The sequence below is a fragment of the Xylona heveae genome (assembly GCF_001619985.1).
Source record: "Xylona heveae TC161 unplaced genomic scaffold L228scaffold_5, whole genome shotgun sequence".
NCBI lineage: Eukaryota > Fungi > Ascomycota > Xylonomycetes > Xylonales > Xylonaceae > Xylona > Xylona heveae.
The window spans coordinates 1832503-1854009 of NW_017264197.1; the positions used below are offsets into that span (position 1 = coordinate 1832503).

The 21507-nt window shown below is 49.7% G+C and overlaps 5 protein-coding genes across 5 annotated transcripts; 3 read left to right on the forward strand and 2 right to left on the reverse strand.

Moving 5' to 3' along the window:
* Window positions 1–394: 394 nt before the first annotated feature.
* Window positions 395–3358, reverse strand: L228DRAFT_142833 (hypothetical protein). The gene is made up of 3 exons (XM_018329194.1): window positions 1324–3358; window positions 812–1214; window positions 395–612 (listed from the first exon to the last, which is right to left on the reverse strand). Exons 1-3 carry the CDS (start codon window positions 3236–3238, stop codon window positions 609–611), a joined length of 2322 nt encoding a protein of 773 aa, XP_018188636.1. The 5' UTR covers window positions 3239–3358; the 3' UTR covers window positions 395–608.
* A 2215-nt stretch (window positions 3359–5573) lies between these two features.
* L228DRAFT_247529 (kinase-like protein) lies at window positions 5574–7707 on the forward strand. The gene has a single exon (XM_018332659.1). It carries the CDS (start codon window positions 5963–5965, stop codon window positions 7238–7240), a length of 1278 nt encoding a protein of 425 aa, XP_018188637.1. The 5' UTR covers window positions 5574–5962; the 3' UTR covers window positions 7241–7707.
* Window positions 7708–7988: 281 nt separating this feature from the next.
* Window positions 7989–11014, forward strand: L228DRAFT_268438 (hypothetical protein; the record flags this gene model as incomplete). The annotated part of the gene is made up of 4 exons (XM_018335132.1): window positions 7989–8143; window positions 8274–8309; window positions 9275–9670; window positions 10036–11014. 4 exons carry the CDS (start codon window positions 7989–7991, stop codon window positions 11012–11014), a joined length of 1566 nt encoding a protein of 521 aa, XP_018188638.1.
* A 1069-nt stretch (window positions 11015–12083) lies between these two features.
* On the forward strand, window positions 12084–15220 carry L228DRAFT_143079 (glycoside hydrolase family 17 protein). The gene is made up of 2 exons (XM_018329197.1): window positions 12084–14725; window positions 14909–15220. Exons 1-2 carry the CDS (start codon window positions 12564–12566, stop codon window positions 15051–15053), a joined length of 2307 nt encoding a protein of 768 aa, XP_018188639.1. The 5' UTR covers window positions 12084–12563; the 3' UTR covers window positions 15054–15220.
* Window positions 15221–16533: 1313 nt separating this feature from the next.
* Window positions 16534–19028, reverse strand: L228DRAFT_210592 (small oligopeptide transporter; the record flags this gene model as incomplete). Its single annotated transcript, XM_018329858.1, has 2 exons — window positions 16534–18382; window positions 18478–19028. 2 exons carry the CDS (start codon window positions 19026–19028, stop codon window positions 16534–16536), a joined length of 2400 nt encoding a protein of 799 aa, XP_018188640.1.
* Between the last annotated feature and the right edge of the window lie 2479 nt (window positions 19029–21507).

A 21507-nucleotide genomic window follows, 5' to 3' on the forward strand; every position in this document is an offset into this window, starting at 1 on the left:
GTGTCAAAGACAATTGTGTACAGTGTCAAGGCACAGTCGCACAGTCTTACAGAGTATATATAAAGTTAAAAGCCAAAGCCAAAGCCAAAGACATTCTTACAGAGTATATAAGGCCAAAGCCACAGACAGAGTCTCGCAGAGTATAGAAATTCAAAGGCCCAGAGTATACTGTATACCGTAGATATAATATGTAAACTTGAACTTGAACTTGAACTTGTTCATTTTATATTTTTGGAAGCTTTTATACAAATGGACACAATGGACAAAAGAGGCTGGGAATCTGGGAATCTGGGATATCTCTGGACTATAGACTCTGGACTCTGGACTTGGAGTCTGAACTCGAACAATACTTGGAACTTGGAACATGGAAGATGAGAGAAAGACAGAATGATAAGAGAAAATAGAAAGCGAAGAGGAGTGAGAATAGAAGGAGGGAAAAAGAGAAGAGAAAAAAAAAATACAAGATTAGACTGAAACTAATCGAGAATAGGGGACGTAATCTGGACAGAGTGTCAGACTCAATGCAATGAAATGAATCAATGCAAGCAAGTCGATCAAGTTAATCAGCGCGCGCCGGAGACATAACTATGATTCAATTGTATCACCGGTCAGCTATGGAATAGAGACAACGTTAGAGAGTGTATAAATGGAGTGACGGTGCGAATGGGAAGGGGGAAACGAGGTGTCAATGTGATAGACATGATATGGTAAGACACAATGGGATAACAAGAAAGAATGGGATAACAAGGTAGAATCAACATGCAAGATAACAAAAAAAAAGTGGAAGGGTAACAAGTAGAGGGTAACATACTATTGATTCTGCCGTGACCCAGACGAGGACGACATGGTCGTTGGCTGTGGCGGGTTGCGTCTGTAGCCCGTATACGTGCCCGGGACATAGGGATTCTCGCGCAGCGAAGCCGGCGGGAGACTTGAGTTTGCAGAGGCAGCATTTGATGAAGATCCGGCAGTCGCAGCCGCCGACGAAGAAGGGTGCTGCTGCTCGACAATGACGCGCTTTGAAGAGGGAGCTGCAGAGGCGGAAGAAGCAGCAGTAGCGCCGGTACCTGGGGCGTCTCTTGGAGCGGGCTCAATGGCTGGAAGAGAAGAAGGAGGAGCAGTGGTAGCTTCCCCGGCTTCGATGGCGCGCAGAGTGCGGTCTTCTTCGTCGTGACGACGGCGACGGTCGTGGCGTTCGCGCTCGTAGCGGGCGTCTGCACGAGGGCGTACTGCGTTAGCATATGTATAGAATGCAGTAATTTGATTATTCGCAGAATACTGGACAATAAATTTGGATGCATTGGGGAAAGGACTAAAAGGTACCTCTGAGTTGCTGCGTCTTGGCTGCGAGGACTTGAATTTCTTCCTTGGTCAAGACGCGCAGGACAATGACATAGTCGAGTCTTTCTTCAAACCGTTCATGTGCTTCCTCGAGTGCCTCCGGGTTGACCAGCCGACGGTCGATTTTTGTCCATCGTGCGGTTGGCGGTATGCCCTTTTTGCCTGCTTCCTTGAGCGGTGCGACGCCTTCGCGAATGGGTGCTGGATCTTCGGGAAACTTTTGCGTAGGCTCTTTGAGGATACCTTTGATAGGTGCCTCGGCGGCTTCTTTGATCGCCAGCTGTTTTCCTTTTTCTCTTTCCTTTTCAGGAGGAGATACAATCTGAAGCGGTTTCTCGGATCTGCTGGCCCTCGTGGCATCGGTGTCGTCGCCAGAGTCCCGGTCGTGGTGCTTTCTGTGACGGCGGTGATGATGGTGGTGATGGCGGTCTCCAGAATCATACGATCGGTCGCTGTCCCTATCTCGGTCACGGTCGCTGTCGCGCTCGCTTGCTCGGCGACGGTCTTCATATTCCAAGGCGTCACTCTCGCGGTGTTGCTGTTCTCGCCTTCGTCGACGCCTCTCGCGAGCTTCTTCGTCGCTTGATTCGCGACTGTGTCTGCCATGGTTATCCTTGGAGTCCTCGTCGCTTCCGTGAGTTGTCTTTTCATATCTATGAGATCCTCGATCCCTGTCGTACCCTCTGTAATCGTAGTCGTAATCCTGGTCATATTCATAGTCGCGAGGATCGCGGGCATATCTGCCGTAGTATTCGTCGTCGGCATGATAAGGAGCATACAGCTCACGATTACTGCTTCGTGGCGAGGTGTGCTCAGGCCCGCCCGTGCGAATACCGAACCCTCTTCGTTCCACATCGTCATCGATGGCGGGGCGGCTTCGGCGCGGGATATCTGGCTCGTCGTCTCTGTATGGGTATGCTCGGTCGTGGTCTTGGTGCACTGCTACAGGTCGGTGTGTTCGGCTTGACGGCGCGTCATATATCTCGGCTGCTTTGCCGTCGATATAGTCACGAGAGGATCGCTCTGATGCGTATGGCCGCGTAGGACCTCTCAGACTCTCGGACCGAGCAATCTTATCAAATCCTCGAGTCGAAGGCGGAGGGCCTGCTTCACGGGTGACCGAGGTTCTCGGAAGGGTCCCCTCGAGCGCAGACATGCTCCAGGTACCGTTTCTGCCGGCACCATCGTAGCTGCTTCGCCGGGACCGTCTCCGCGGAGCAGTATCTCGGTACATTTGCTCCTTAGGATCGGTATAGGAGTAGCCATAATAATCGCCTTCATCGTACCGGCTCGTTCGTTGCCTCTCGCCCGGATAACGCTTTGTCGGTAGATAGCCCCTTTCAGCGGCTCGACGAACCCGCTCTCGACTTTCATCATCTGACCCAAGGCGATTGACCTGGTGATGGCCATCAACGCTGTAGATACGGCGGTGCTGCCGTCTGGCAGCCGAAGCCGGGGTCAAATAATATGCTTCGTCGTCGGCTGAGTCATAGGTGCGTGCCAGGGGACTGGACGTGCGTGCCGTTGTGGGAGCATGGACGATAGGTCGAGCACGTGTGGGGGACCGCGAAGGCAGAGAATTCAACGAATGTCGAGGATTTGGTACCTCGAGTGTCGACCGGCGAGGGCGGGTGCGATATTCGCGGAGTTGAGCTGACGGAGGGCTTTGGTCCTTGTAGATCCGAGGAACCGCATGGTGTGCGTCATCTACCCGTTCTGCGCTGCTCCTGGGGTTCGTAAACGCATCTCGACTGGTTCGAGGAGACGAATGATGATAATAGGGGTCGTAGGATCCGTGCAAGTCTCCCACAGTACCCGTCGAGGCACGCATGGGATTGGTCAAGCGGCGGGAGGGTGAGACGGGACGATAATATCGCGAGGTGTCCATGTCCGGCATGGAATTGAACTTTCTAGAAGAATGTAGGAGGCTGAGAATTTTTTCCCTTCTTTGCAGTAGTAAAAGCGCGAGGGGGTAAAAAAAAAAAGTAACGATAGCGAAGTCGTTGGACGAGAGACAATGAATGATGTAGGTGGGGTGCTCACGTCAGCGGGGTTTCTGCTGCTCGGAACAAATGATAATAGCTAGCGCAACGGGCCGCCCGCATAAGGCTGGATCGAGGGATCGCAGGTTTTCAAATAGTTATCAAGAATCCCAAGGGTCCATCTGTCGCAATATAACCAAGATGAGTCGGTCCTTTTCTTTTCACCGACAGGTCGGCTTGTTGCTCGGGGAGAGTCACCCACGTGGGACTCTGCCAAGATGATCTCTCTCCCAAGAGAGTGAGATATAACTAAGCCCCACAACACTCGAGAATATTCCGGGACAAAGTTTGGGAGAGAGTTGCGAGCAATGGTCGCGGATGATGTCAAAACGACTCTGATGAATTATTGGCTGCCGGTGCTGCACAAATGCCGAGAAATCAGTTGCAGCTGAGCAAACACTCCGAGGGCTCGTAGTGAAACGACAATATTCGGTGGATTTGACCGAGATGTGGAGCGTACCCGCTTTTCGTCTGCAGAGTTTCTGTACAGCTGCTCCAGTGTGGCGACCAGCACCGACGCGTGAGGGAATCAATTGGTAGAATTTGCAAGTTGTACCGTCGTTTTCGTCGTCCACCCGGATAAATTTCGGGAAAACAGACGATAAAGTAGGAATCCGTAGGAATTCAAGTGATCCGCTTCAATTGTCGTAGCAAGGAATTAAGCGTCAAGTCCCTGATCGGCAGTCAATGCGGCCTTTGAAGAAATATAGTCGCAGAGAGTTGCGGGATCGATAGACAACAGATACCTTCTGGAACGAGAATTGCACTATCTGAATGAAAATCCTCTGTAGCGGAAAGCGAAAGGTCGAAATGGTTCACTTATTCCGCGAGGCTCGAGGGAACGTGTTGTATAGAGATAGGTTGCCTGACCGATGGTTGCTCTGAGAATTCTTCTACGATCCGGCCAGCGCCCACGAATATGTATATGCAGGTCGGAGGTGACTTTAATATGTTTCTTCTCTACTGTCATTATCGTCTGCGCATAGCTTTGCAAATCGGATCAAATGGCCTACAGGGCTCAATTGCCACTTGGCACGAGGCGGCACATCGCCTTGGCGACGCCTGGAATCGTCTCCAAGACCTCACGTCGATAACTAGGGCAACCATTGCATTGGTCAGGCAAAGCATCTACGTTTCTTCCACAGCAAGAGATTGCATCAGCATCATCACGAGAGAAATTTATTTAATGCAGCAGCCGATTGATCCTTTGCCGTTCGGACACGTTTGCGTTTGGCAGACAACGTTTCACATCTCACGGTTGAAGGGTGCAGGAGTGGCCGATCAGGCATCCAAACCCACCGGTCATCGCCACCCCCACAGAGCGTGGCCCAATGCCCAACGCTCGGAAAATTGCGCACGAAAATGATGCATTAGTCCTCTTGCCTTTGCCTTCATCAAGCATCTTGCTTGGAATCATCAAAGAGTAATATGACATGGTTAAACTAGGTCTCCTCTTGATTCTTTTATCTTTGGAAGAGGAAGGTCACGATTGATTAGTCAGTCGATTGATCTTTAACGTGATTGGGTATCGATTGGGGGTTACCCGGACAACGTAGACACCTATTCATGCCCACCAATCAGATTTCCATTTCGGGAAGAGTGGCATGGCCTGTACCGAGGTTCCCTCGGCGACGAATCAAGGAACCGAATGGACTTTTGTAACCGCTAGACTTGGATCGGTCAGGTCTGTTTGGGCCTGGAAATAAAATAATGAATTCATGTGCAGAGTACTCTAAAAAGAATGACAGATTTTCAATGACCATCGGGACCCTACCTATCAGGCAGGAACAGCATTGTTGTTTTACATTTCCTTTTTTACTAAATATAAAGAATTGCCTAAGAACTTGGAGTAGATTTTATTATTTTTTATTATTTTTTATTAGATTTCTTAGAATTACTTTAATTTTCTTTTTTCTTTCTTTTCTTTCTTTCCCTTCTACTTTTTACTATTATTACTAGTTTCAAGATTAGTAGCATAAAACCTGTGAAATTCTATTTCATTCAAGTATAAAGGTTACTAGGGCTATGGATCAACGACTGAGATCCCAGTGACTATGAGACGAGGCTGGACCGCACCAGGGGTTACCTGGTGCTGGAAAATAGACCGTGCACGCTAAGCGAGCCCCATCCCTGCCAAGTATTTAAACGGGCAGAACTGTATAGGTAGATAGTAGCCTTTTCCTTTCTTCATGCTTCGTTTTGTCAAATAAACTACGGAGTAGCTTTCAAACCCACATGCAGACCCGACTGTGACACCCGCTCCACCCAATCATTGACCAGAACCTTCTCGAAGCTGGTTAGCGCGTGTCACGTTACATTTCATCATGAGCATATGTCTCACGCCAGCGATATAACTCAAAAGTATTGTGAGATATTTTCATCTCCTTTATCGAACTTGTTTTGGCTCAAAGTCTCCGTGTAATACGGTGATGAGTCAATTGTTATCACTGGCCATTCGGTTGTTGCGCCCGCATTATTTATGTTCCCCAACCATTTTTCCTGCCCTTCGTAAGGGGCATATGCCACTGCTTCATCATAGCCAACCTCACTGCGCGTTGACTCTCACTGCATTCAAATTGATGGAGACCAACGAAGATTTTGATACGCGTCTTCTTTACGAGCCTCTGGAGGGGGTCGAAAGACTTGAGAACTATCGACCAGGGGGCTATCACCCCATTCAAATTGGAGATCACTTTAACGGTCGATATCGAGTTGTTCATAAGCTGGGATATGGGTCTTATTCAACTGCGTGGCTGGCCCGTGATGAAAAATTCAATAAATACGTTGCAGTAAAAGTTTGCACAGCAAATGCAAATCCAAAGGAAGTGGACATTATTTCCATGCTCACTCGTCCTCATTGTCCTTCAGTCAACCATCCAGGGAATATGATGGTCCCTTCAATTCTAGATAGGTTCACCATTCATGGCCCAAATGGCAATCATGCTTGCTACGTCACAGCACCAGCAAGTGCTAGCCTCTCCGGGGTGAAAGATGGCTCCTGGATCCGCTTATTCCAGCTCGACGTAGCCCGGTCATTGGCTGCACAACTCGTTCTTGTTGTGGATTATGTACATGCCCAAGGAATTGTCCATGGAGACCTTCACCTCGGCAACATTCTTCTCAAAGTTCCGCCCAATTTTGACCAGCTCTCACTTCAACAATTATATGAGAAATATGGAGCACCGGAACTCGACCCAGTTGTTCGTCTAGATAGCAATCCGCTTCCGCCTGGTGTCCCATCCCACGGCATTGCGCCCATATGGTTAGGGGAAGCGAGTGAGAGAATCACACTTTCAGAGACCAGGATCTTGCTTACAGACTTTGGTGAAGCCTTTTCCCCTTCAAAAGAAGGGAAATACGAATCTCACACCCCCCTTGTCATCCGCCCCCCCGAGGTGCGGTTTGAGGCAAATGATCCTCTGTCTTTTTCATCGGACATTTGGACCCTCGCCTGTACCATATGGTCTATCATAGCTCAACGGCCATTATTTGAAGGGTTTCTCGCGACGGAGGACGATATGACCTGCGAGCATGTCGATGCTCTTGGTGTTTTGCCACTTGAATGGTGGAGGAGGTGGGAGGCGCGACGACTGAAATTTACTGAAGATGGTAAGCCAATGAACCGCAACCCTTTCCGATCTTGGGACGATCGGTTTGAGGATAGCGTGCAACAGCCTAGGCTAGATAGTGACATGCCGCCGTTTGATGCAAGGGAGAGGAAAGCTTTCTTCGACATGCTAAGGCCGATGCTCTCATTCAGACCAGAGAATCGCCCTACTACCAAGCAAATTCTCGATTCAGAATGGATGCTAAAATGGGCTCTGCCTGAATATGGCAAGATCCAAGATAATGTATGAGTTATTTATCCGTTTCCGAGGGAGTATCTCTGGGTATGTTGCGAAATATAGGATGCTTGCACCTGAAGAGAGACCACGACGTCAAAGCGTTCTGCCAAAATAGATTGAGTCTACCCATCCCAAGGTTCGCATTTGGCATATGGCCTGAATCGTTTCGTCTTGGGAGAATCTGTTTGATGTAAGAATATGGTCGTCATATATCTATCATATTCCTACTCTTCTCTCCTGCGACCAAGCTGAGCTACTCGTATTGAGGCGCGAAACCAGGAATTGTCAAAACTAACTCGAAAAGGCAATTACGGTCCTGGGTTAGACATTGGCTTTGGGGATCAGCATTTTCCGGAAGGATATATCATGAAGCGTTTGATGCATCAACATATGTAGGAGTTATTTCAATATTCAATCGATCCGATGCTTGATGTTCCAGATAAGGAATTGATAGCTGCTAGCTACTCCGTAACGGCCAGAGGCAATTACCGTCTTATCATGTCGGCAGTGTAGCCACCATGGTCACGTGACCATAACCATCTCGTTCATTTTGGTCCATCTATCAGAGTTTGAACGAGCGAGGTAAACTTACACAGTAGTTGGTTTCTATACCTTTGATCATATAAATGCTTTTTGTTTTCTACACTTTACATGACTTTCTTTACATGTGTTTCTGCCCCTTCCATTGGCTAAAAAGCTGCCGCAGGGACATAACAGACATGAAGCTGACTCATCCACGACAGAGCACAATTCGGCCAAAATGGGCCTCGGCAACCAGTCCGACAGCGCATTGAGCTCGATCAACCCGATGATCTTGAGCTCAGCTGGGAAATCAGCATGGCAGAGCGTTCGAGTAGAAAGTGCAGTTGGTGCTTGTCGCAGCGTGCTCGGTGCCCTCGGTGGGAGGTTGGCACAGTAGGTGGCAGATTTAGGCCGATGGCCCGCTGGAGCCGTCGTTTGGTCCGTCGTCGCCGACCCTCCATTGACCAATGGTACCCCACCGATCGTCCAGGGGTAGCCGTGCACTAACACGACAGTTGACCAGCCACGACGAGTCGTCAGCTCGTCCTGTTCATCCCCTGTAAGTTGCCCAGGTACTCCGTAGCTCTGGACAGGTAGTCAAGTTACCTTCTGTAGCTTCAAGCGCCGAGCTTCCCCTTAGGCCTTGGCAAGGCAAGAGGCCGGTGCTTTGTTTATCTTTCCCCTTTGACTGTCGTTCTGTGACACGCTGAGACTGATTATGGACCACTCATTTGCTGGCGGCTCCGACCTTTTGTGCCAGCCACCCCCGGTGTACTACGTAGGTACGGTAGGTACCTTAGTTACCGGGCTCTCTGTACTTGACGGATACTGTACCAGTCACTTGCTAGAGGTACAGAGCTTATTGGAGCACCGCGACAACAACAATAACAAATCAACTCCAAAACAAACTCCCCCAACCCCCTTTCTTTCTGGGGTTATTTCAGCTCTCTCGTCTGCCAATGATTTGACCACCTTCTCACGCCCCCCCCTCCCCTCCTCTCACTCTCTTCTCTTCTTCCATTGCTCGCTTCACTTTCTTCTTCGTCAACCCCGAAAAGAGGCGATAAGTTAGTTAACTTAAGTCCAAGCCTCGTTTACCCGCTTCCTCGGTGCTTCTTCACTGTGGTCGTCCTTCTTATTACACCCATCCTCGCCCATTATATCTCTCCCTCCTCATATCCAATACACGATCCTGATCTTCATCAGTGAATTCCTCTCAGGTAAGAGACCCACTTGCCAACTAGCCCCCCCCCGAAAGCCTCCCCAACCCCCCCACGGGTGTGTTTATTCGCTTCGCTCCAAATCAACGTGGTCCTTGCTCACCGCTTCGCGTCTCTCCTCCCAGCTGGCTCGGTCGAAGCTCTTTCCATCACACCGCTTCAAAAAGACTCCAAGAGAAGAGTAATCGTGTTGACACCTCGTCATCTCACCTTTACCCTCTTCTTTTAGACCTTTTTAATTCTCCTGCGAAGCAAGAGTTCCTTCTTGTCTTCCTTTCGAATTGTTGCCATAACGGTTCGGAAGGTATTCGAGAAGGGACCCCCGCCCGCTGGTCAATCTGGACTTTGACGCCCGCGTTCCGATCCCCTTCAGTGTCTTCCCGTCCTCGTACCGGAGCGACGCTGTCTCGTCAGCTACTCAGGTCAGAGTAGAAGGAGCTGCCAACTTACCTTCTCGATCAAGCGCCGGACGGGAAGGTCACGAAGTCCGCTACTCCTCCTTCTCTGCCGAGCTTCCTCGCCGTCATCACCACGACCGTTCGCAATATCAGCAACACGATCAAGACTTTGTCCTTGAGCGTGAGCGTCAGCTGCGCACCCATATTCCCGGCTCCCGTCAACAGGAAGACTTTTACGTGGAGAGAGAGGATACCCGCTACCCGCGAGACCGTTTCGCCGAGGTAGAACTCTCCCGCGAACGGTAAGTGTCCTATCTACAATCTGGCCCTTCTCTTCCTCGCCATTCCTCTTTCCTCGCTCTCCTCTGCATTCTTCATCTTTTGGGCTTTCTTCTACCTCATCTGGCCCTGGGCACGCCGACCATCTTGGGCCCTCTTCCGTTTCCGGCTCGATGAGGCTGGGCTGCCGGACCATGTCGGGTCGACGCTCCACCAGGCCGCCAACGCATCCCCATGCTCGCGATCAGGCCATGGCCAATGGGAACCCTGGCCGGCTCCTTGGGTTGGCCTAGTAACGTGGGCCTCCACGACACTCCACATCTGTCCTTCGCCCACACACCTCTCGTAAGATATACTGCTGACGCCGTCTGTTTTGTGTTCCGTCTAGCTACCAAGAACCCTATCGTCCCTTCTCCGAGACACACATCGACGTCGACGCCGCCGGCCCTCAGCCTTACGGTCGTAACATTGATAACACCCAAGAGTACTACGACCGCGAGTACTCTACCGTCGACGCTCCCCGTTCCTATCGCGAGACCGAGGTTCGCTCTACCGTTCCTCGTCCCACCGCTCAGTTTGCCGAGTCGAGCATCGACATCGCCGAACGCGAGTATCGTCAGCGTTCCCAGCCCTTGTACGCCGAAGACTACCCCGGCCAAGGATACCAGCCCGTAGGCGACATTCGTGTCCAGTCCGAAACCACCGTCGACGCTCCCAAGCCTCACCGTCACCGTAAATTCACCATGGGTTACTACGACGAGGACGGTCAATACCACTCCTTCCGCCACGGTCTCCACCGTGCTGCGGACCGTATCCTCCATCCGCTCCACCCCCGTGTCGAGCGCGAGGACATCTACGTTCACAATGATGCCCCCGCCCCCGTCCGCGAGAGTGTGCGCATGGTTGAGCGTGGTGGCGCGCCCAACACCATCACCATCCCGTGCCACCACATCCGCATTGGCGACCTTTTGATCCTCCAGGGCCGTCCCTGCCAGGTCATTCGCATCACCACCTCGGCGCAGACTGGTCAGCACCGCTACCTTGGTGTCGACCTCTTCACCAAGCAGCTTCATGAGGAGTCGAGCTTTGTCTCGAACCCTTCGCCTTCGGTCATTGTCCAGAATATGCTCGGTCCTGTCTTCAAGCAGTACCGCGTTCTTGACATTCGTGACGACGGCCGTGTCGTTGCCATGACGGAGACTGGTGATGTCAAGCAGGGCCTGCCTGTGCTCGACCAAGGTGGCCTGTGGTCCCGCCTCAACGACTCTTTCGCCAATGGACGTGGCAGCGTTCGCGTGCTTGTCATCAACGATGCTGGCCGTGAGCTCGCTGTTGACTACAAGGTCGTCCACGGCTCCCGTCTCTAAACAGCTTCGCGTAGGTATTCATATGTCGCCCCCTCATCAGTCTCGAGCAGATGCTTACACATTTCTAGTCTAGATCTTCTGGCCTCGTTGGCGCATTTTCATGGTCTGATCTGCTGTTCAGGAATGATGACGATGCTGCTGAAAAGTCTGCGATGTTTTCGGGCGACGCAAGTTCCGTGTGTTACTATCTCTCTCTCTAACGTCAAGAAATATGTCCCTGTTGATAATTTTACGTGATATTACGATTATGTGGAAAGGGGTGCCCATCTTGGGTTCATTTGGATGGTATCTTTTGTATCTCTGCTAGCTCTCAATATGTATTGTCCAGCCTCAGTGTTGTCGTCCTCGATAGCTGGGGTTGGCGGTCCGCTCTGGCGGTGACGATGCTTAACGAATGGATGAGGGATGGTTTATCCAAGGATGTTAATAAATCGGATGATATTTTTGACGTGCGCTGAAACTTCCATGCGAAATCGTAGAAGCAGATTGTGATATAAGTGAGACTGGGAAAATCGGAGAGATGAAAAGCTCCGTGAGACAGTTCTTTTGAGGGTCGTTTTATTTGATATGTCGTGTCGTCTGCCAGCATCGCTGCTAGAAAGGCAGGTGGTTGTGTGTGTAGAGTCCGTTCATAACATTACCATGGTTGCGTTATCAGTGGTGTCGTTTGGCCGTAGACGAAGAAGGGAACTATTTTTGGTTGCTTTGGCGATGGCCGAGTGATCGTCTCTGTGCGCAAACTAAACCCGACCGAGGAAAACCGTAACAACAATTGCCTTGGAATTGCCACGGGGAGAGTGGCATTCGGCATCTCTGGTATTCCAGCCTGTTACGCCTGCATACCTGGTCAAAGCACTTTACGCCTTGTCAGACTTTTACATTGACCGACTTGTTATTTACTCGTCTTTCCATTTGCATTCTCTTTGGGTTGGTATATACCTTTGAAAGGTTTACCTTTTCAAGAGTCAGGTCATGATCTTATGAATTCACGATTCTAAACGCCAAAGACATATGAGCAGAGAGAGAGTAGCGCCGAGCAAGCTCTCTCGACAAAAAATCTCGAAGTTGTCTGATAAAGTTTTTCCATAAAATATCCATTCCGGGATCTGTTTCGATAAAGGAGGCAATTTACGAGTTTCGACGATAGTAACGACAAGCACGAACTTTACGACTTGGGCAGTTACGCATCGCTACGCATCTACGAATTTGATATTCTCTTGTCCGAAGAGAATTATATTTTGAATTATCTTTTTTCCTTCACCTTGTTCAAAGCCGACAGTCTTTGGAGATACCGCTGTACCTGCAGCCAGTTTCGCCAATTACTACACCTCGTATAAACCTTCGTTACCTGGTACGCCATTCCTTTCAGACAGTGAACGCGTGACCGGCTACAAACGAATGGCCAGGAACACTCGATTTGTTTTTTGGTCGGCCTGATGCCTGAACCCGGGACGGCGCACTGCAACCCGTGAAGCTGACCACGTCTCGTATAGGGAATTGCTGCGCCACCTTTTTTTTTGGCGCTTGATATACAAAACCGCTCCGGACCATGTCTCTCAACACATATAGAAGACACAATTTTGACGACAAGTCTGGATCTGAAGATTTTTCTCATTTTGGAAACCGTGGAGAGGAACAAATCGACTACGCAACTCACGGCAATCGAGATCGACAGGGTCCTGAGAGAGGATACAACGACTCTCCTCTTCCCATATTAACCAATCCCCCACGAGATCGTTCATCCAGTCCGCCCTTGCCGCCAACCCATCAGACATATCCAACGGTTCCTCTATCAAATCCCTATAATCTCTCAGCAAGAGCGAGCAACCATAGTGCAAGCCTCGGGTTACCACCCGGCCTGGCGCGGAACACGAATTATACCAGTCAATTTCAATCCGACATACCACCCCCGCCACCACCACATCGGTCAGGCCGGCCTGTATCAAACATTGCTTCTGATGTTACGGACCTTCCCAAACTAGCGAGAGGATTGTCGTATTCTAACTCGACCAGATCTAAGTGGACCATTACCCCAGGCATGGACAACTTGGGAGAAGGCGCTCCAGGTGGAGGAATCAATGGGGTCGCAATAGGAGTCGCAAACTCACACCAACGCGAAAGCGGATTGCAAGCGTTACGAGCCATGGAAAGTGATTCTTCGTTGGGCCGACATGGACCTGCTGAGAGGTACGATCATGGAGGGTTTGCGGACGAGGATCATTTCACGTCAGCCTTACCGCCAGACCGACCAGACTATAATATGCAGCGCATGTCCTACTCATCAGCAGACCCTCTCCAGGCGAATATGCCTCCACCAGCCCTTTCGACGCCCCCACGGAAGCCAGTAGGCTCAGGGATCTCGCCTGGAATGTACGTTGACGATCTTTATGGGCAGAGTCCGGAAGTATGGGATCCAAGGTCACGCAGATCCGACCCATCAGCGCTGGATCCAAACGACATTGCTGATGATGGGGATGATGGTTTCATGACACCACAGCCCGCTAAACGATCTATGCTGGGACAGGATCGACGGTTTTCCAAAGGGCCAAGCCAAACTACCACAGCAGCTGCCGGTGCTGGCGCCGGCGCCGGCGTAATAGGCACAGTATCAGGTCTACTTGGGCAAAACGGAACACGATCCCAAAGCCAGCAGTATGGCATTGTTCCCGGGAATGCGGAAGAAATGCGTCGCGATCCTGAAAAAAGCGAGTGGCTAAATCAAGAGACGTCTGGTAATAAGCGATTAAAATGGATCGTTGGTATTCTTCTTGCCCTCATCATCATCGGAGCGATCGTAGGCGGTGTCGTTGGCGGGATTCTTGGGAGAAAGCACAACTCATCCTCATCATCATCTTCCTCCTCTGGCGACAAAGACACGAGCGAAGATCTCTCGCTAACCTCGAGCGAGATCCAAAAACTGCTCAACAACCAAAACCTCCACAAAGTGTTTCCCGGAATGGACTACACCCCGCTCAACGCACAATACCCTGGCTGTCTCACCAACCGGCCGAGCCAGAACAACGTCACCCGCGACGTGGCCGTGCTCTCTCAACTCACCAACGCCATCCGTTTGTATGGCACAGACTGCAACCAAACGGAAATGGTCTTGCACGCATTCGACCGGCTCAACCTCAACAAGACCATGAAAATCTGGCTGGGCGTATGGCAAGACAACAACGCCACTACCAACGAGCGGCAACTTTCTCAAATGTACGACGTTCTCGACAAGTACGGCTCCGACCCTTTTGCGGGCCTCATTGTCGGCAACGAAGTCCTCTTCCGGAAAGACATGACAGCCACTCAGCTCGGCAGTGTGCTCGACGATGTGCGCTCGAATCTCACTTCAAAACACATATCGGACCTCCCACTCGCCACGTCCGATTTGGGCGATAACTGGACCTCGGACCTCGTGCCCAAAGTCGACATCGTCATGGCCAATGTCCATCCCTTTTTCGCCGGCGTCACTGCCGCAGCGGCCGCAGGTTGGACGTGGGAGTTCTGGACCGGCCACGATGTCGCTCTCACCCAGGGCTTGACGGGCAAAAAGAATGTCATTAGCGAAGTCGGATGGCCCAGTGCCGGCGGCAATGACTGCGGCGAGAGTACATGCCAGACCAGCACGGATGGAAGCGTCGCCGGGATTGATGAGTTGAATACGTTCATGGACAGCTGGGTCTGTCAAAGCTTGACTAATGGGACGGAATACTTTTGGTATGTTCTTATCCCCTCTTTCTTTTTCCTCCTTTTTTTTTTTTTTTTTTTTTTTTTCATTAAAAATTTATCATTCATTTCCATTTCTTTGCCCCTTTCCTTGTCCCTCATCCCTCTCCGTTTCTCCCTCGAGCAACCTTACTTAACCAAACCCATTAGTTCACAGAACTAACGCTGCCACAGGTTCGAAGCCTTTGACGAGCCGTGGAAGGCAATATACAACACCAAGACCGAAAAATGGGAAGACAAATGGGGCCTCATGGACGCCAATCGCAATTTGAAATCTGGCGTCACCATTCCAGATTGTAACGGCAAGACTGTAGATTAAGTAGACTATATCTTTTCCTCTATATTTTCTCTTTTCCCCCCTTTTCCTTTTTTCCTTTTTTTCCTTGGTTGTTTTCCCTTTGAGATGGGGCGGATAGGTCTTTTCTTTTATTTATTTATTTATCTTTGTATTGGCTTTTTTTTTTTTTTTTTTTTATATCCCTTGTGATTTTGAGATCATCCTTTACATTTTCGTGTACCATTTCCCATTTCCCTTTGTCCTCTTTCATTTTCGAGTATCTTTCCCCCCGGCCTTCCATTTTTCCGCATCTACAAATGTCCTTTTTTCCTTTTTCCTGTTTCGTATTCCCTTTGAGACCACTTAGCGTAGACGACCTAAATATTGTACATGCATTTTTCCCTATCCCCTTTGTTGGCTTTTCCTATATGCCATGTCACTATGTGTTATATACTACATACCATATGCTACATACCATATGCTATACGTGTACGTGTACGTGTACGTGTACGTGTATGTGTATGTGTATTGGACATGTATTGTGAAAAGTGTATCATGTATGTGCAGAATCGTGGATTTTTGACTTTCTTTTCCTTCTATCCCCTTTTATCATTTTATAGTTTTATTGTTCTTACATGTCACAAGAAAATATTTGAACTCGTCATAAGAAAAATACTTGATCACCAGAAGAGAATGCCAGGAGAGAATATATATAACTACAAAGTAATCAAGACACTCATATCTGCTTTGTTACTGCAGTGCTACACTGCCAATTCTTCAGGATTCCGGGATTCCGGGATTCCGGGATTCAGGCTAGATGAGTGCAAAAATCAAAATATATTTTTGTAACAATTTACAAAGTACGAAGTAGAAACAGTCGAGAATTAATCTAGGAGTTCGGAACCAGAAAGTCGACATTCTCCAAGGAATCGGAACAACAAAGGATTAAAAAGGATTTAATAAAATAGGAATAAGGCGGTGGATTTATTAAAGACACGATACATTATCGAAAAAGCCAGGGGACAAAACAAGATGATGAGAGAGGGGATGAGAGGTATCATGGTACTACGATAATTAATACTATACTACCTAAGGTATGTAGCGTATCGTCATGGCTTTGATACTAAGAGTAGGTAAAATGCAAAGGAAGAGGAAGAGGGGAGGGGAGGGAAAGAAAAAGAAAAAGAAGAAGGAAAAGGAAAAAGAGCTTAATGCAGCATCAAGCAGCATGTACACGAAAGGTTAGGTATAAAAGGTTGGTAAAAGAGAAAACAATAAAGAGAATCTCGGCGTGACTCGTTAGAAAGTTGGAAAATAGTCAAGGAGTAAAAACAGTGAGCCACCTGAATAGCAGACATTCACCATCCACCTCTGTTTCTTGTGTTTGTCACTTTATTTTCAACCTCGGGTCGGAACCCTGGTAGCCATGGAATACAAGTCGGACTACAGATATCACTTAGACGGAGAGGATTCAAAAAAAGGTCGTAGAAAATGACGGCCATGAGTCCATGACTCTTCAAGATTACCAAGTTTCTGGACCAAACTTGCCGCCAGGAGGCACAGTCTTTTGGACAGCGGTTCCTTGATAATCCATGGCACCTAGGACGACATTGTTGCCCCACCAGTTTGGCGGGTTGGTATTGGTCATGAAGAGAGTGAGGAAGATGACAATGGTGGAAATGGCAAGGCCAGAGTCGAGCGCCGCAGAGGTGACATAGTTGTACGACATCCACCAGCCGCGACGAGTGCGGCGGAGGAAGCTGTTAAAGAACCAGCCGACAAGGCCCCAGGCCCAAAAGTTGAGCGGCGTCGCAGGGGGAAGCGTACCAGTGCCTCCAAAGATGACGGGCGCGTTGAGGTAGCGGAGATTGCTCTTGGGGAACAGACGAGCGAGAATGTAAAAGAGGCAGGGCAAGATGGCGCCAATGAGCCAGAACCATTGCGTCTGGCTGTAGATGGAGCCGGGGGAGAAGATGCGCTGCGGGCCAATAAGACCCCAGATGACAGAGGCATTGAAGAACACCCGACCGCCAGGGCAGGTGTAGTTGTCGGGCTGGTCATGCTCGCAAACGCCCTTGATGCTGCCGAGGGCCCAGTTCATGACGGCAATCTGGACAATGGAAGACCACAGTGTCGAGACAATCTGCGTCGCGAACAGAGTCCGAGGTGGTAGCTTCATGTAGTGGCCGAGCTTCAAGTCTTCAGAGAAGATGAGACCCTGGAGCATGGTAATGTACCCATATGTCTTGAACATCATCATGGCCAGAGGGCGACCGGGCTGGATATATCCAACCAAGAACTCGGTGAGCACGTTCAACCCAATCTGAATGTTAGTCACTGCCTGAATCATACCGATCGGCACCATCCAGACAATAGAAATGATAATGGAGATGACAAAGGCCCATGCAGACAAGTGAGTGTCATAGCCGCACACGACGCCGAATGAGACACCGAGTGTGATGACAAACAGAACCATGTACCACCAGTCGGGTACGTCGGGATACTTTTTCATCATCCGCATGTGGATGTCATCCTCTTGGTTGCGAGCCTCCCGGGCCTTCTTCCAGATCTCCTTGCCGTTGAAGAGGGCGGTGTGGAAGATGACCGCAGTAATGGTGGCAAAGGAAAGGCCATAGCAGAGGGCAAAAGTGGTGGAAAGGAAAAGAGGAGAGTACTTCTTGTACTCGGCCAAGTTAAGAGTCATCTCTGGAGTCAGAATGCGGCTCACATTGTAAGGAGTGAAGGTGTTGTCGTAACTGCCGGAATCACTAATGGGAAGATAGGCGGAATACCAGGAACCCGAGAAATGAATGCCGCAAGTAACGACGACAAAGAAAACGAACAAGCCAATCAAAGTGTTGGCAATGGCATGCCAAGGAGCAACTAGAGGGCTTTGGTTGTAGCCAGCGATTTGGGTCCAGTCAAACGTAATGGGGAGAACCGATATTCCGGTCCAGCCACCAAAGACTTGGTTGATGACAGGATTCTGAGGACGGATCCAGGTGACAAAGGCAAAGACACTCAACCCTTGCCAGATGTACCCGGGGAACCAATACCACACAAAACCTGCTCCAAAAATGATCAGGAACCAGCGGTAGCGGGACATTATCCAGCCGCCAGTCTCGGCCGGATTGACCTTTTCACTCTTGTGCAGAGCGTAGAAGAGGGCCGCGCTTGGAAGCTGGACGGGCCAGATCATGGCAGCGGGCCAGACAAGGAATCGCCGAAAGATTCCAGCCAGACCGAAACCGAGAATTTGGGTCGTGAAGGTGAACAAGAGCTGAAATCCCCATCCCAGATTCTTCTTGTAGAAGGCGCTCATGGCAAGGAGAGTATCCGTAGAGTAAGCTGGACCAGTTCCGAAAGTGACGCTAGAACTTGGTCAGTATTTTCATTCATTTATCAAAGAGATGGCACAATTGTGTAGGACAGTGGATGATGCAGGAAAAGTCGACGGGAAACTAACTTGGCCATAATAGTAATGATTGTGTGTTCCTTCATGTTGAAAGGCCCCGGGTTCAAGCTCCACTCCTTTCCAAAGGTACGAAATTTTCGCTTGGGCATAAACTTCTCCCAGGCCATACCACAAGGCCAGCTGACAAGCAGGGCCACGACTGAGGAGATGATAATACTGGGAGCACGCATAGAGAAGAGCATGTTCAAAGCAGAACCAATGGTCGAGAAAATGAGACCAAGTGTCCAAGCCCGAATCGTGTTGACTGGAACATCCTCATCGTAATTGCGAACTGCAGCACGGACTTCTGGATAAGGAGAGTCTTCTTCGAGTTCCCCCTCGAGAGCGATCTCAGCCTCGACATCGCCGGCATTCAGCGCAGACTTGACCGCATCACGCTTCTCCTCAGGAAGATTCGGATCCCACTCGTGAATCTCCTCAAAGTCCCGTAACTGTTCCGCGGGGTCGGTGCTGGGAGAGCGCGATGGCTCCCCCGAGGCAATCTCGACCGTCGCGCCCGTCTTATCGGGGTTGTCGGGGTTGTTGGTGTCCAGTGTGTTCATGACCACGCTGTCCGTGTCACGGCGGGTAGGGCCCCATGGCCGTCGTATTCCCATAGGCATTTTGGAAAGTTGTATTTTGGGACAATGCGGAGAAGGCACTCGCTCGTCCTGAGTCCCAGCGTGGAGACCATTGCTCCTTATTATAATGTACCAGCCCTGTCAATACCTCATCAAAGAAAAGCTATCTGATGGTGGCAAACTTGTGGTCTGCCTCGAACGACTTTCCTTATCGGTGTCTAGGGCGACGGTCTTGCCAAAACACCAATAACCTCGAACCTGGTAAGGCAGGATTTCGTTAGATAGCCGCATTTTTTTGGGTGTACTCTCTGCATCTCTGTCACTTTACCAGGAGATCCACCGAGAGCCAACGACGTAAGTGGCAGGTGGTGCGACAGAGACAGGAGCATTTGATTTCTTGAATGGTGCCGTCGCTTGGACAAGGTTCATTGCCGCGGTCCAACACAACGGTTCTTATCTTCTCTTCTGCATTGATTGGAGATTGTAAATTCGCAGCTAAAGGAAAAACACAATCCCCCCTGCAGTGTTCCGTGATCGAGACGCCGAGTTACTGGTCATTCCCCAGGTCAGAGATAACATTAGCTGGGCGGAGAGTTATTGACCCTAGCCCTTAATAGGTAGGTAAACTGTATGATCACCACCATAAGAAAAAGCTATTGAAAACAGGATCTGAGATGAAACGAAGAAAAAGAAAAGACAATTAAAAACTGACTGTCGCAGAAAGATATTAGATGTTCTGTAGAGCCCAGGAACAATTAGCAAAATGACTCTTGCCAAGTCAATGCATAAAACAGACACAAATGTTCATCGTTCACGCTGCGATGAGTTATCAAGAAAGTTGAATTAAAGTGCTGATGAATCAGGTAAAGCGGGACGAGAGCGCCGCCGAGCTGAAGCTTTTTAGCAGCGGGTTGCTTGTGTTAGCTGCAGTGCTTGATATGATCCGAGGCGCTCGTTTGCGGCGCGGGGCATGTCCGGGTCGAAGCGTATTTCGGGAAACAGCGATGGAAAGAGAAGGTGGAAAGCGTTCAATCTGACCAATTTGGAAAAGGTGCCCGTGTCCAGCACTTCCCCTTGAGGACGATGCCAGCTTGCACATGTGGTCTATTTGTTATCGCCCTCTAACAAACCACAATCATCTCTTAAATGACAGCGATCGCCCTATGATCAGCCATCGAAAGACGGCACAGCAAGCTTCAATCGCCAGATTCTCTTCCAATTCCGCTTCTCTAAGCAGCAGTAATGACAGATACTCAAGAGGGGCCTTATCGGTGCACCTTCAGGAACCCACTTGAACCCAGCTACAGGCATGCTCCAGTGGGTGCGTCGGGAACGTTCACGGCGAGATGGAGGAACCGCCGATAAACCCCCTTCCCACTATCGTTTCGGCGCGCCCTAAACCGTGGGTCTCGCGACATTGATCCAATGGCTTTCGCTCAAAGGCTTCTTCATCTCCATGAATATTGTTTCGACACGACCCATTCTTCTCGGCAGTTCTCGGTAGAATAGATGCTGATGAATTGATTTTGGCATTTATTTGTCTCGTCATTGAGGGCGCGGCTTGACCATGCTCATGCGCATGCGCCAATTGGGGGTTCATTCCTATCGCTGTAAATTAATCGGTTCGCGATAGCGCCATCACGTAACTCTATTAGATTATTGGTCAGCGCGTCTGGACCCGGCCAAAGAGAGGAGGAGATCTCGTGCCATGACAGTTATGCTTGACCTGTTTTATACTTCATTCCACACCAGAGTTGGGCTATACTGATCAATGCCTCCCCCCGCGCGGGAAAAAGTAAATGAATCAGAGAGCGTTGCCCATTGTCCACATTTCGCGCGGTTGAAAAGATCTGTGCTAGAAAAAGTAGATCTGAAAAGCTGGCTGCATATCAATTAAATTCTTTCTGCGTTTGTCGAGCTTAACCTCGCAGAGACCGGCATATGTTTTAGCTGAGTGATACGGCACAATGGATGTAGGCCAATGTCGCAGCAAGCGATGGAGCGCTTACTGAATGCCAGATCATTCACCATTGCCCGCACAATCACCCTGCTTACAGCAAACTGCTTTTCTTTTCTTTCCTTTTCTTTCTTTTTTTTGGGGTCATCGGGGAAATGAAACAGGGATAGGGATGTCACCATAGGGTAGCAGAAGCCACGAAATAAATAACTCCAAGCTGCAACCCGAGCTTGTCAATGAAATCTGAAGGCGTAACTCCATGCTCTATACCTTTTCTCCCACGATAACTAACGCATGAATGGAAACGATCTCACCGAATAACTCACGTGGTAATATTACAGGCAGCCTTGATGGTTGTGGTGAGCAACTTCAGAATTCTCAGGTGCAAAGGCGGGCGGGCAGACCGAAACAACTATATATACCCTCTGGTGTTGGGGAAAATGGCTGCCTGGAGCTAAAGTCTCCACTAAGTAATTGCGACCAAAAGAGGAAGGAGCCGAGCAA

Coding starts and splice junctions, on each gene's coding strand:
- L228DRAFT_142833 (XM_018329194.1), bottom strand. CDS start 3,238: ATGCCGGACATGGACACCTCGCGATATTATCGTCCCGTCTCACCCTCC. Junction 1,215..1,323: donor CAAGACGCAGCAACTCAGAG/GTACCTTTTAGT, acceptor GCCCTCGTGCAG/ACGCCCGCTACGAGCGCGAA.
- L228DRAFT_247529 (XM_018332659.1), top strand. CDS start 5,963: ATGGAGACCAACGAAGATTTTGATACGCGTCTTCTTTACGAGCCTCTG.
- L228DRAFT_143079 (XM_018329197.1), top strand. CDS start 12,564: ATGTCTCTCAACACATATAGAAGACACAATTTTGACGACAAGTCTGGA. Junction 14,726..14,908: donor AATGGGACGGAATACTTTTG/GTATGTTCTTAT, acceptor ACGCTGCCACAG/GTTCGAAGCCTTTGACGAGC.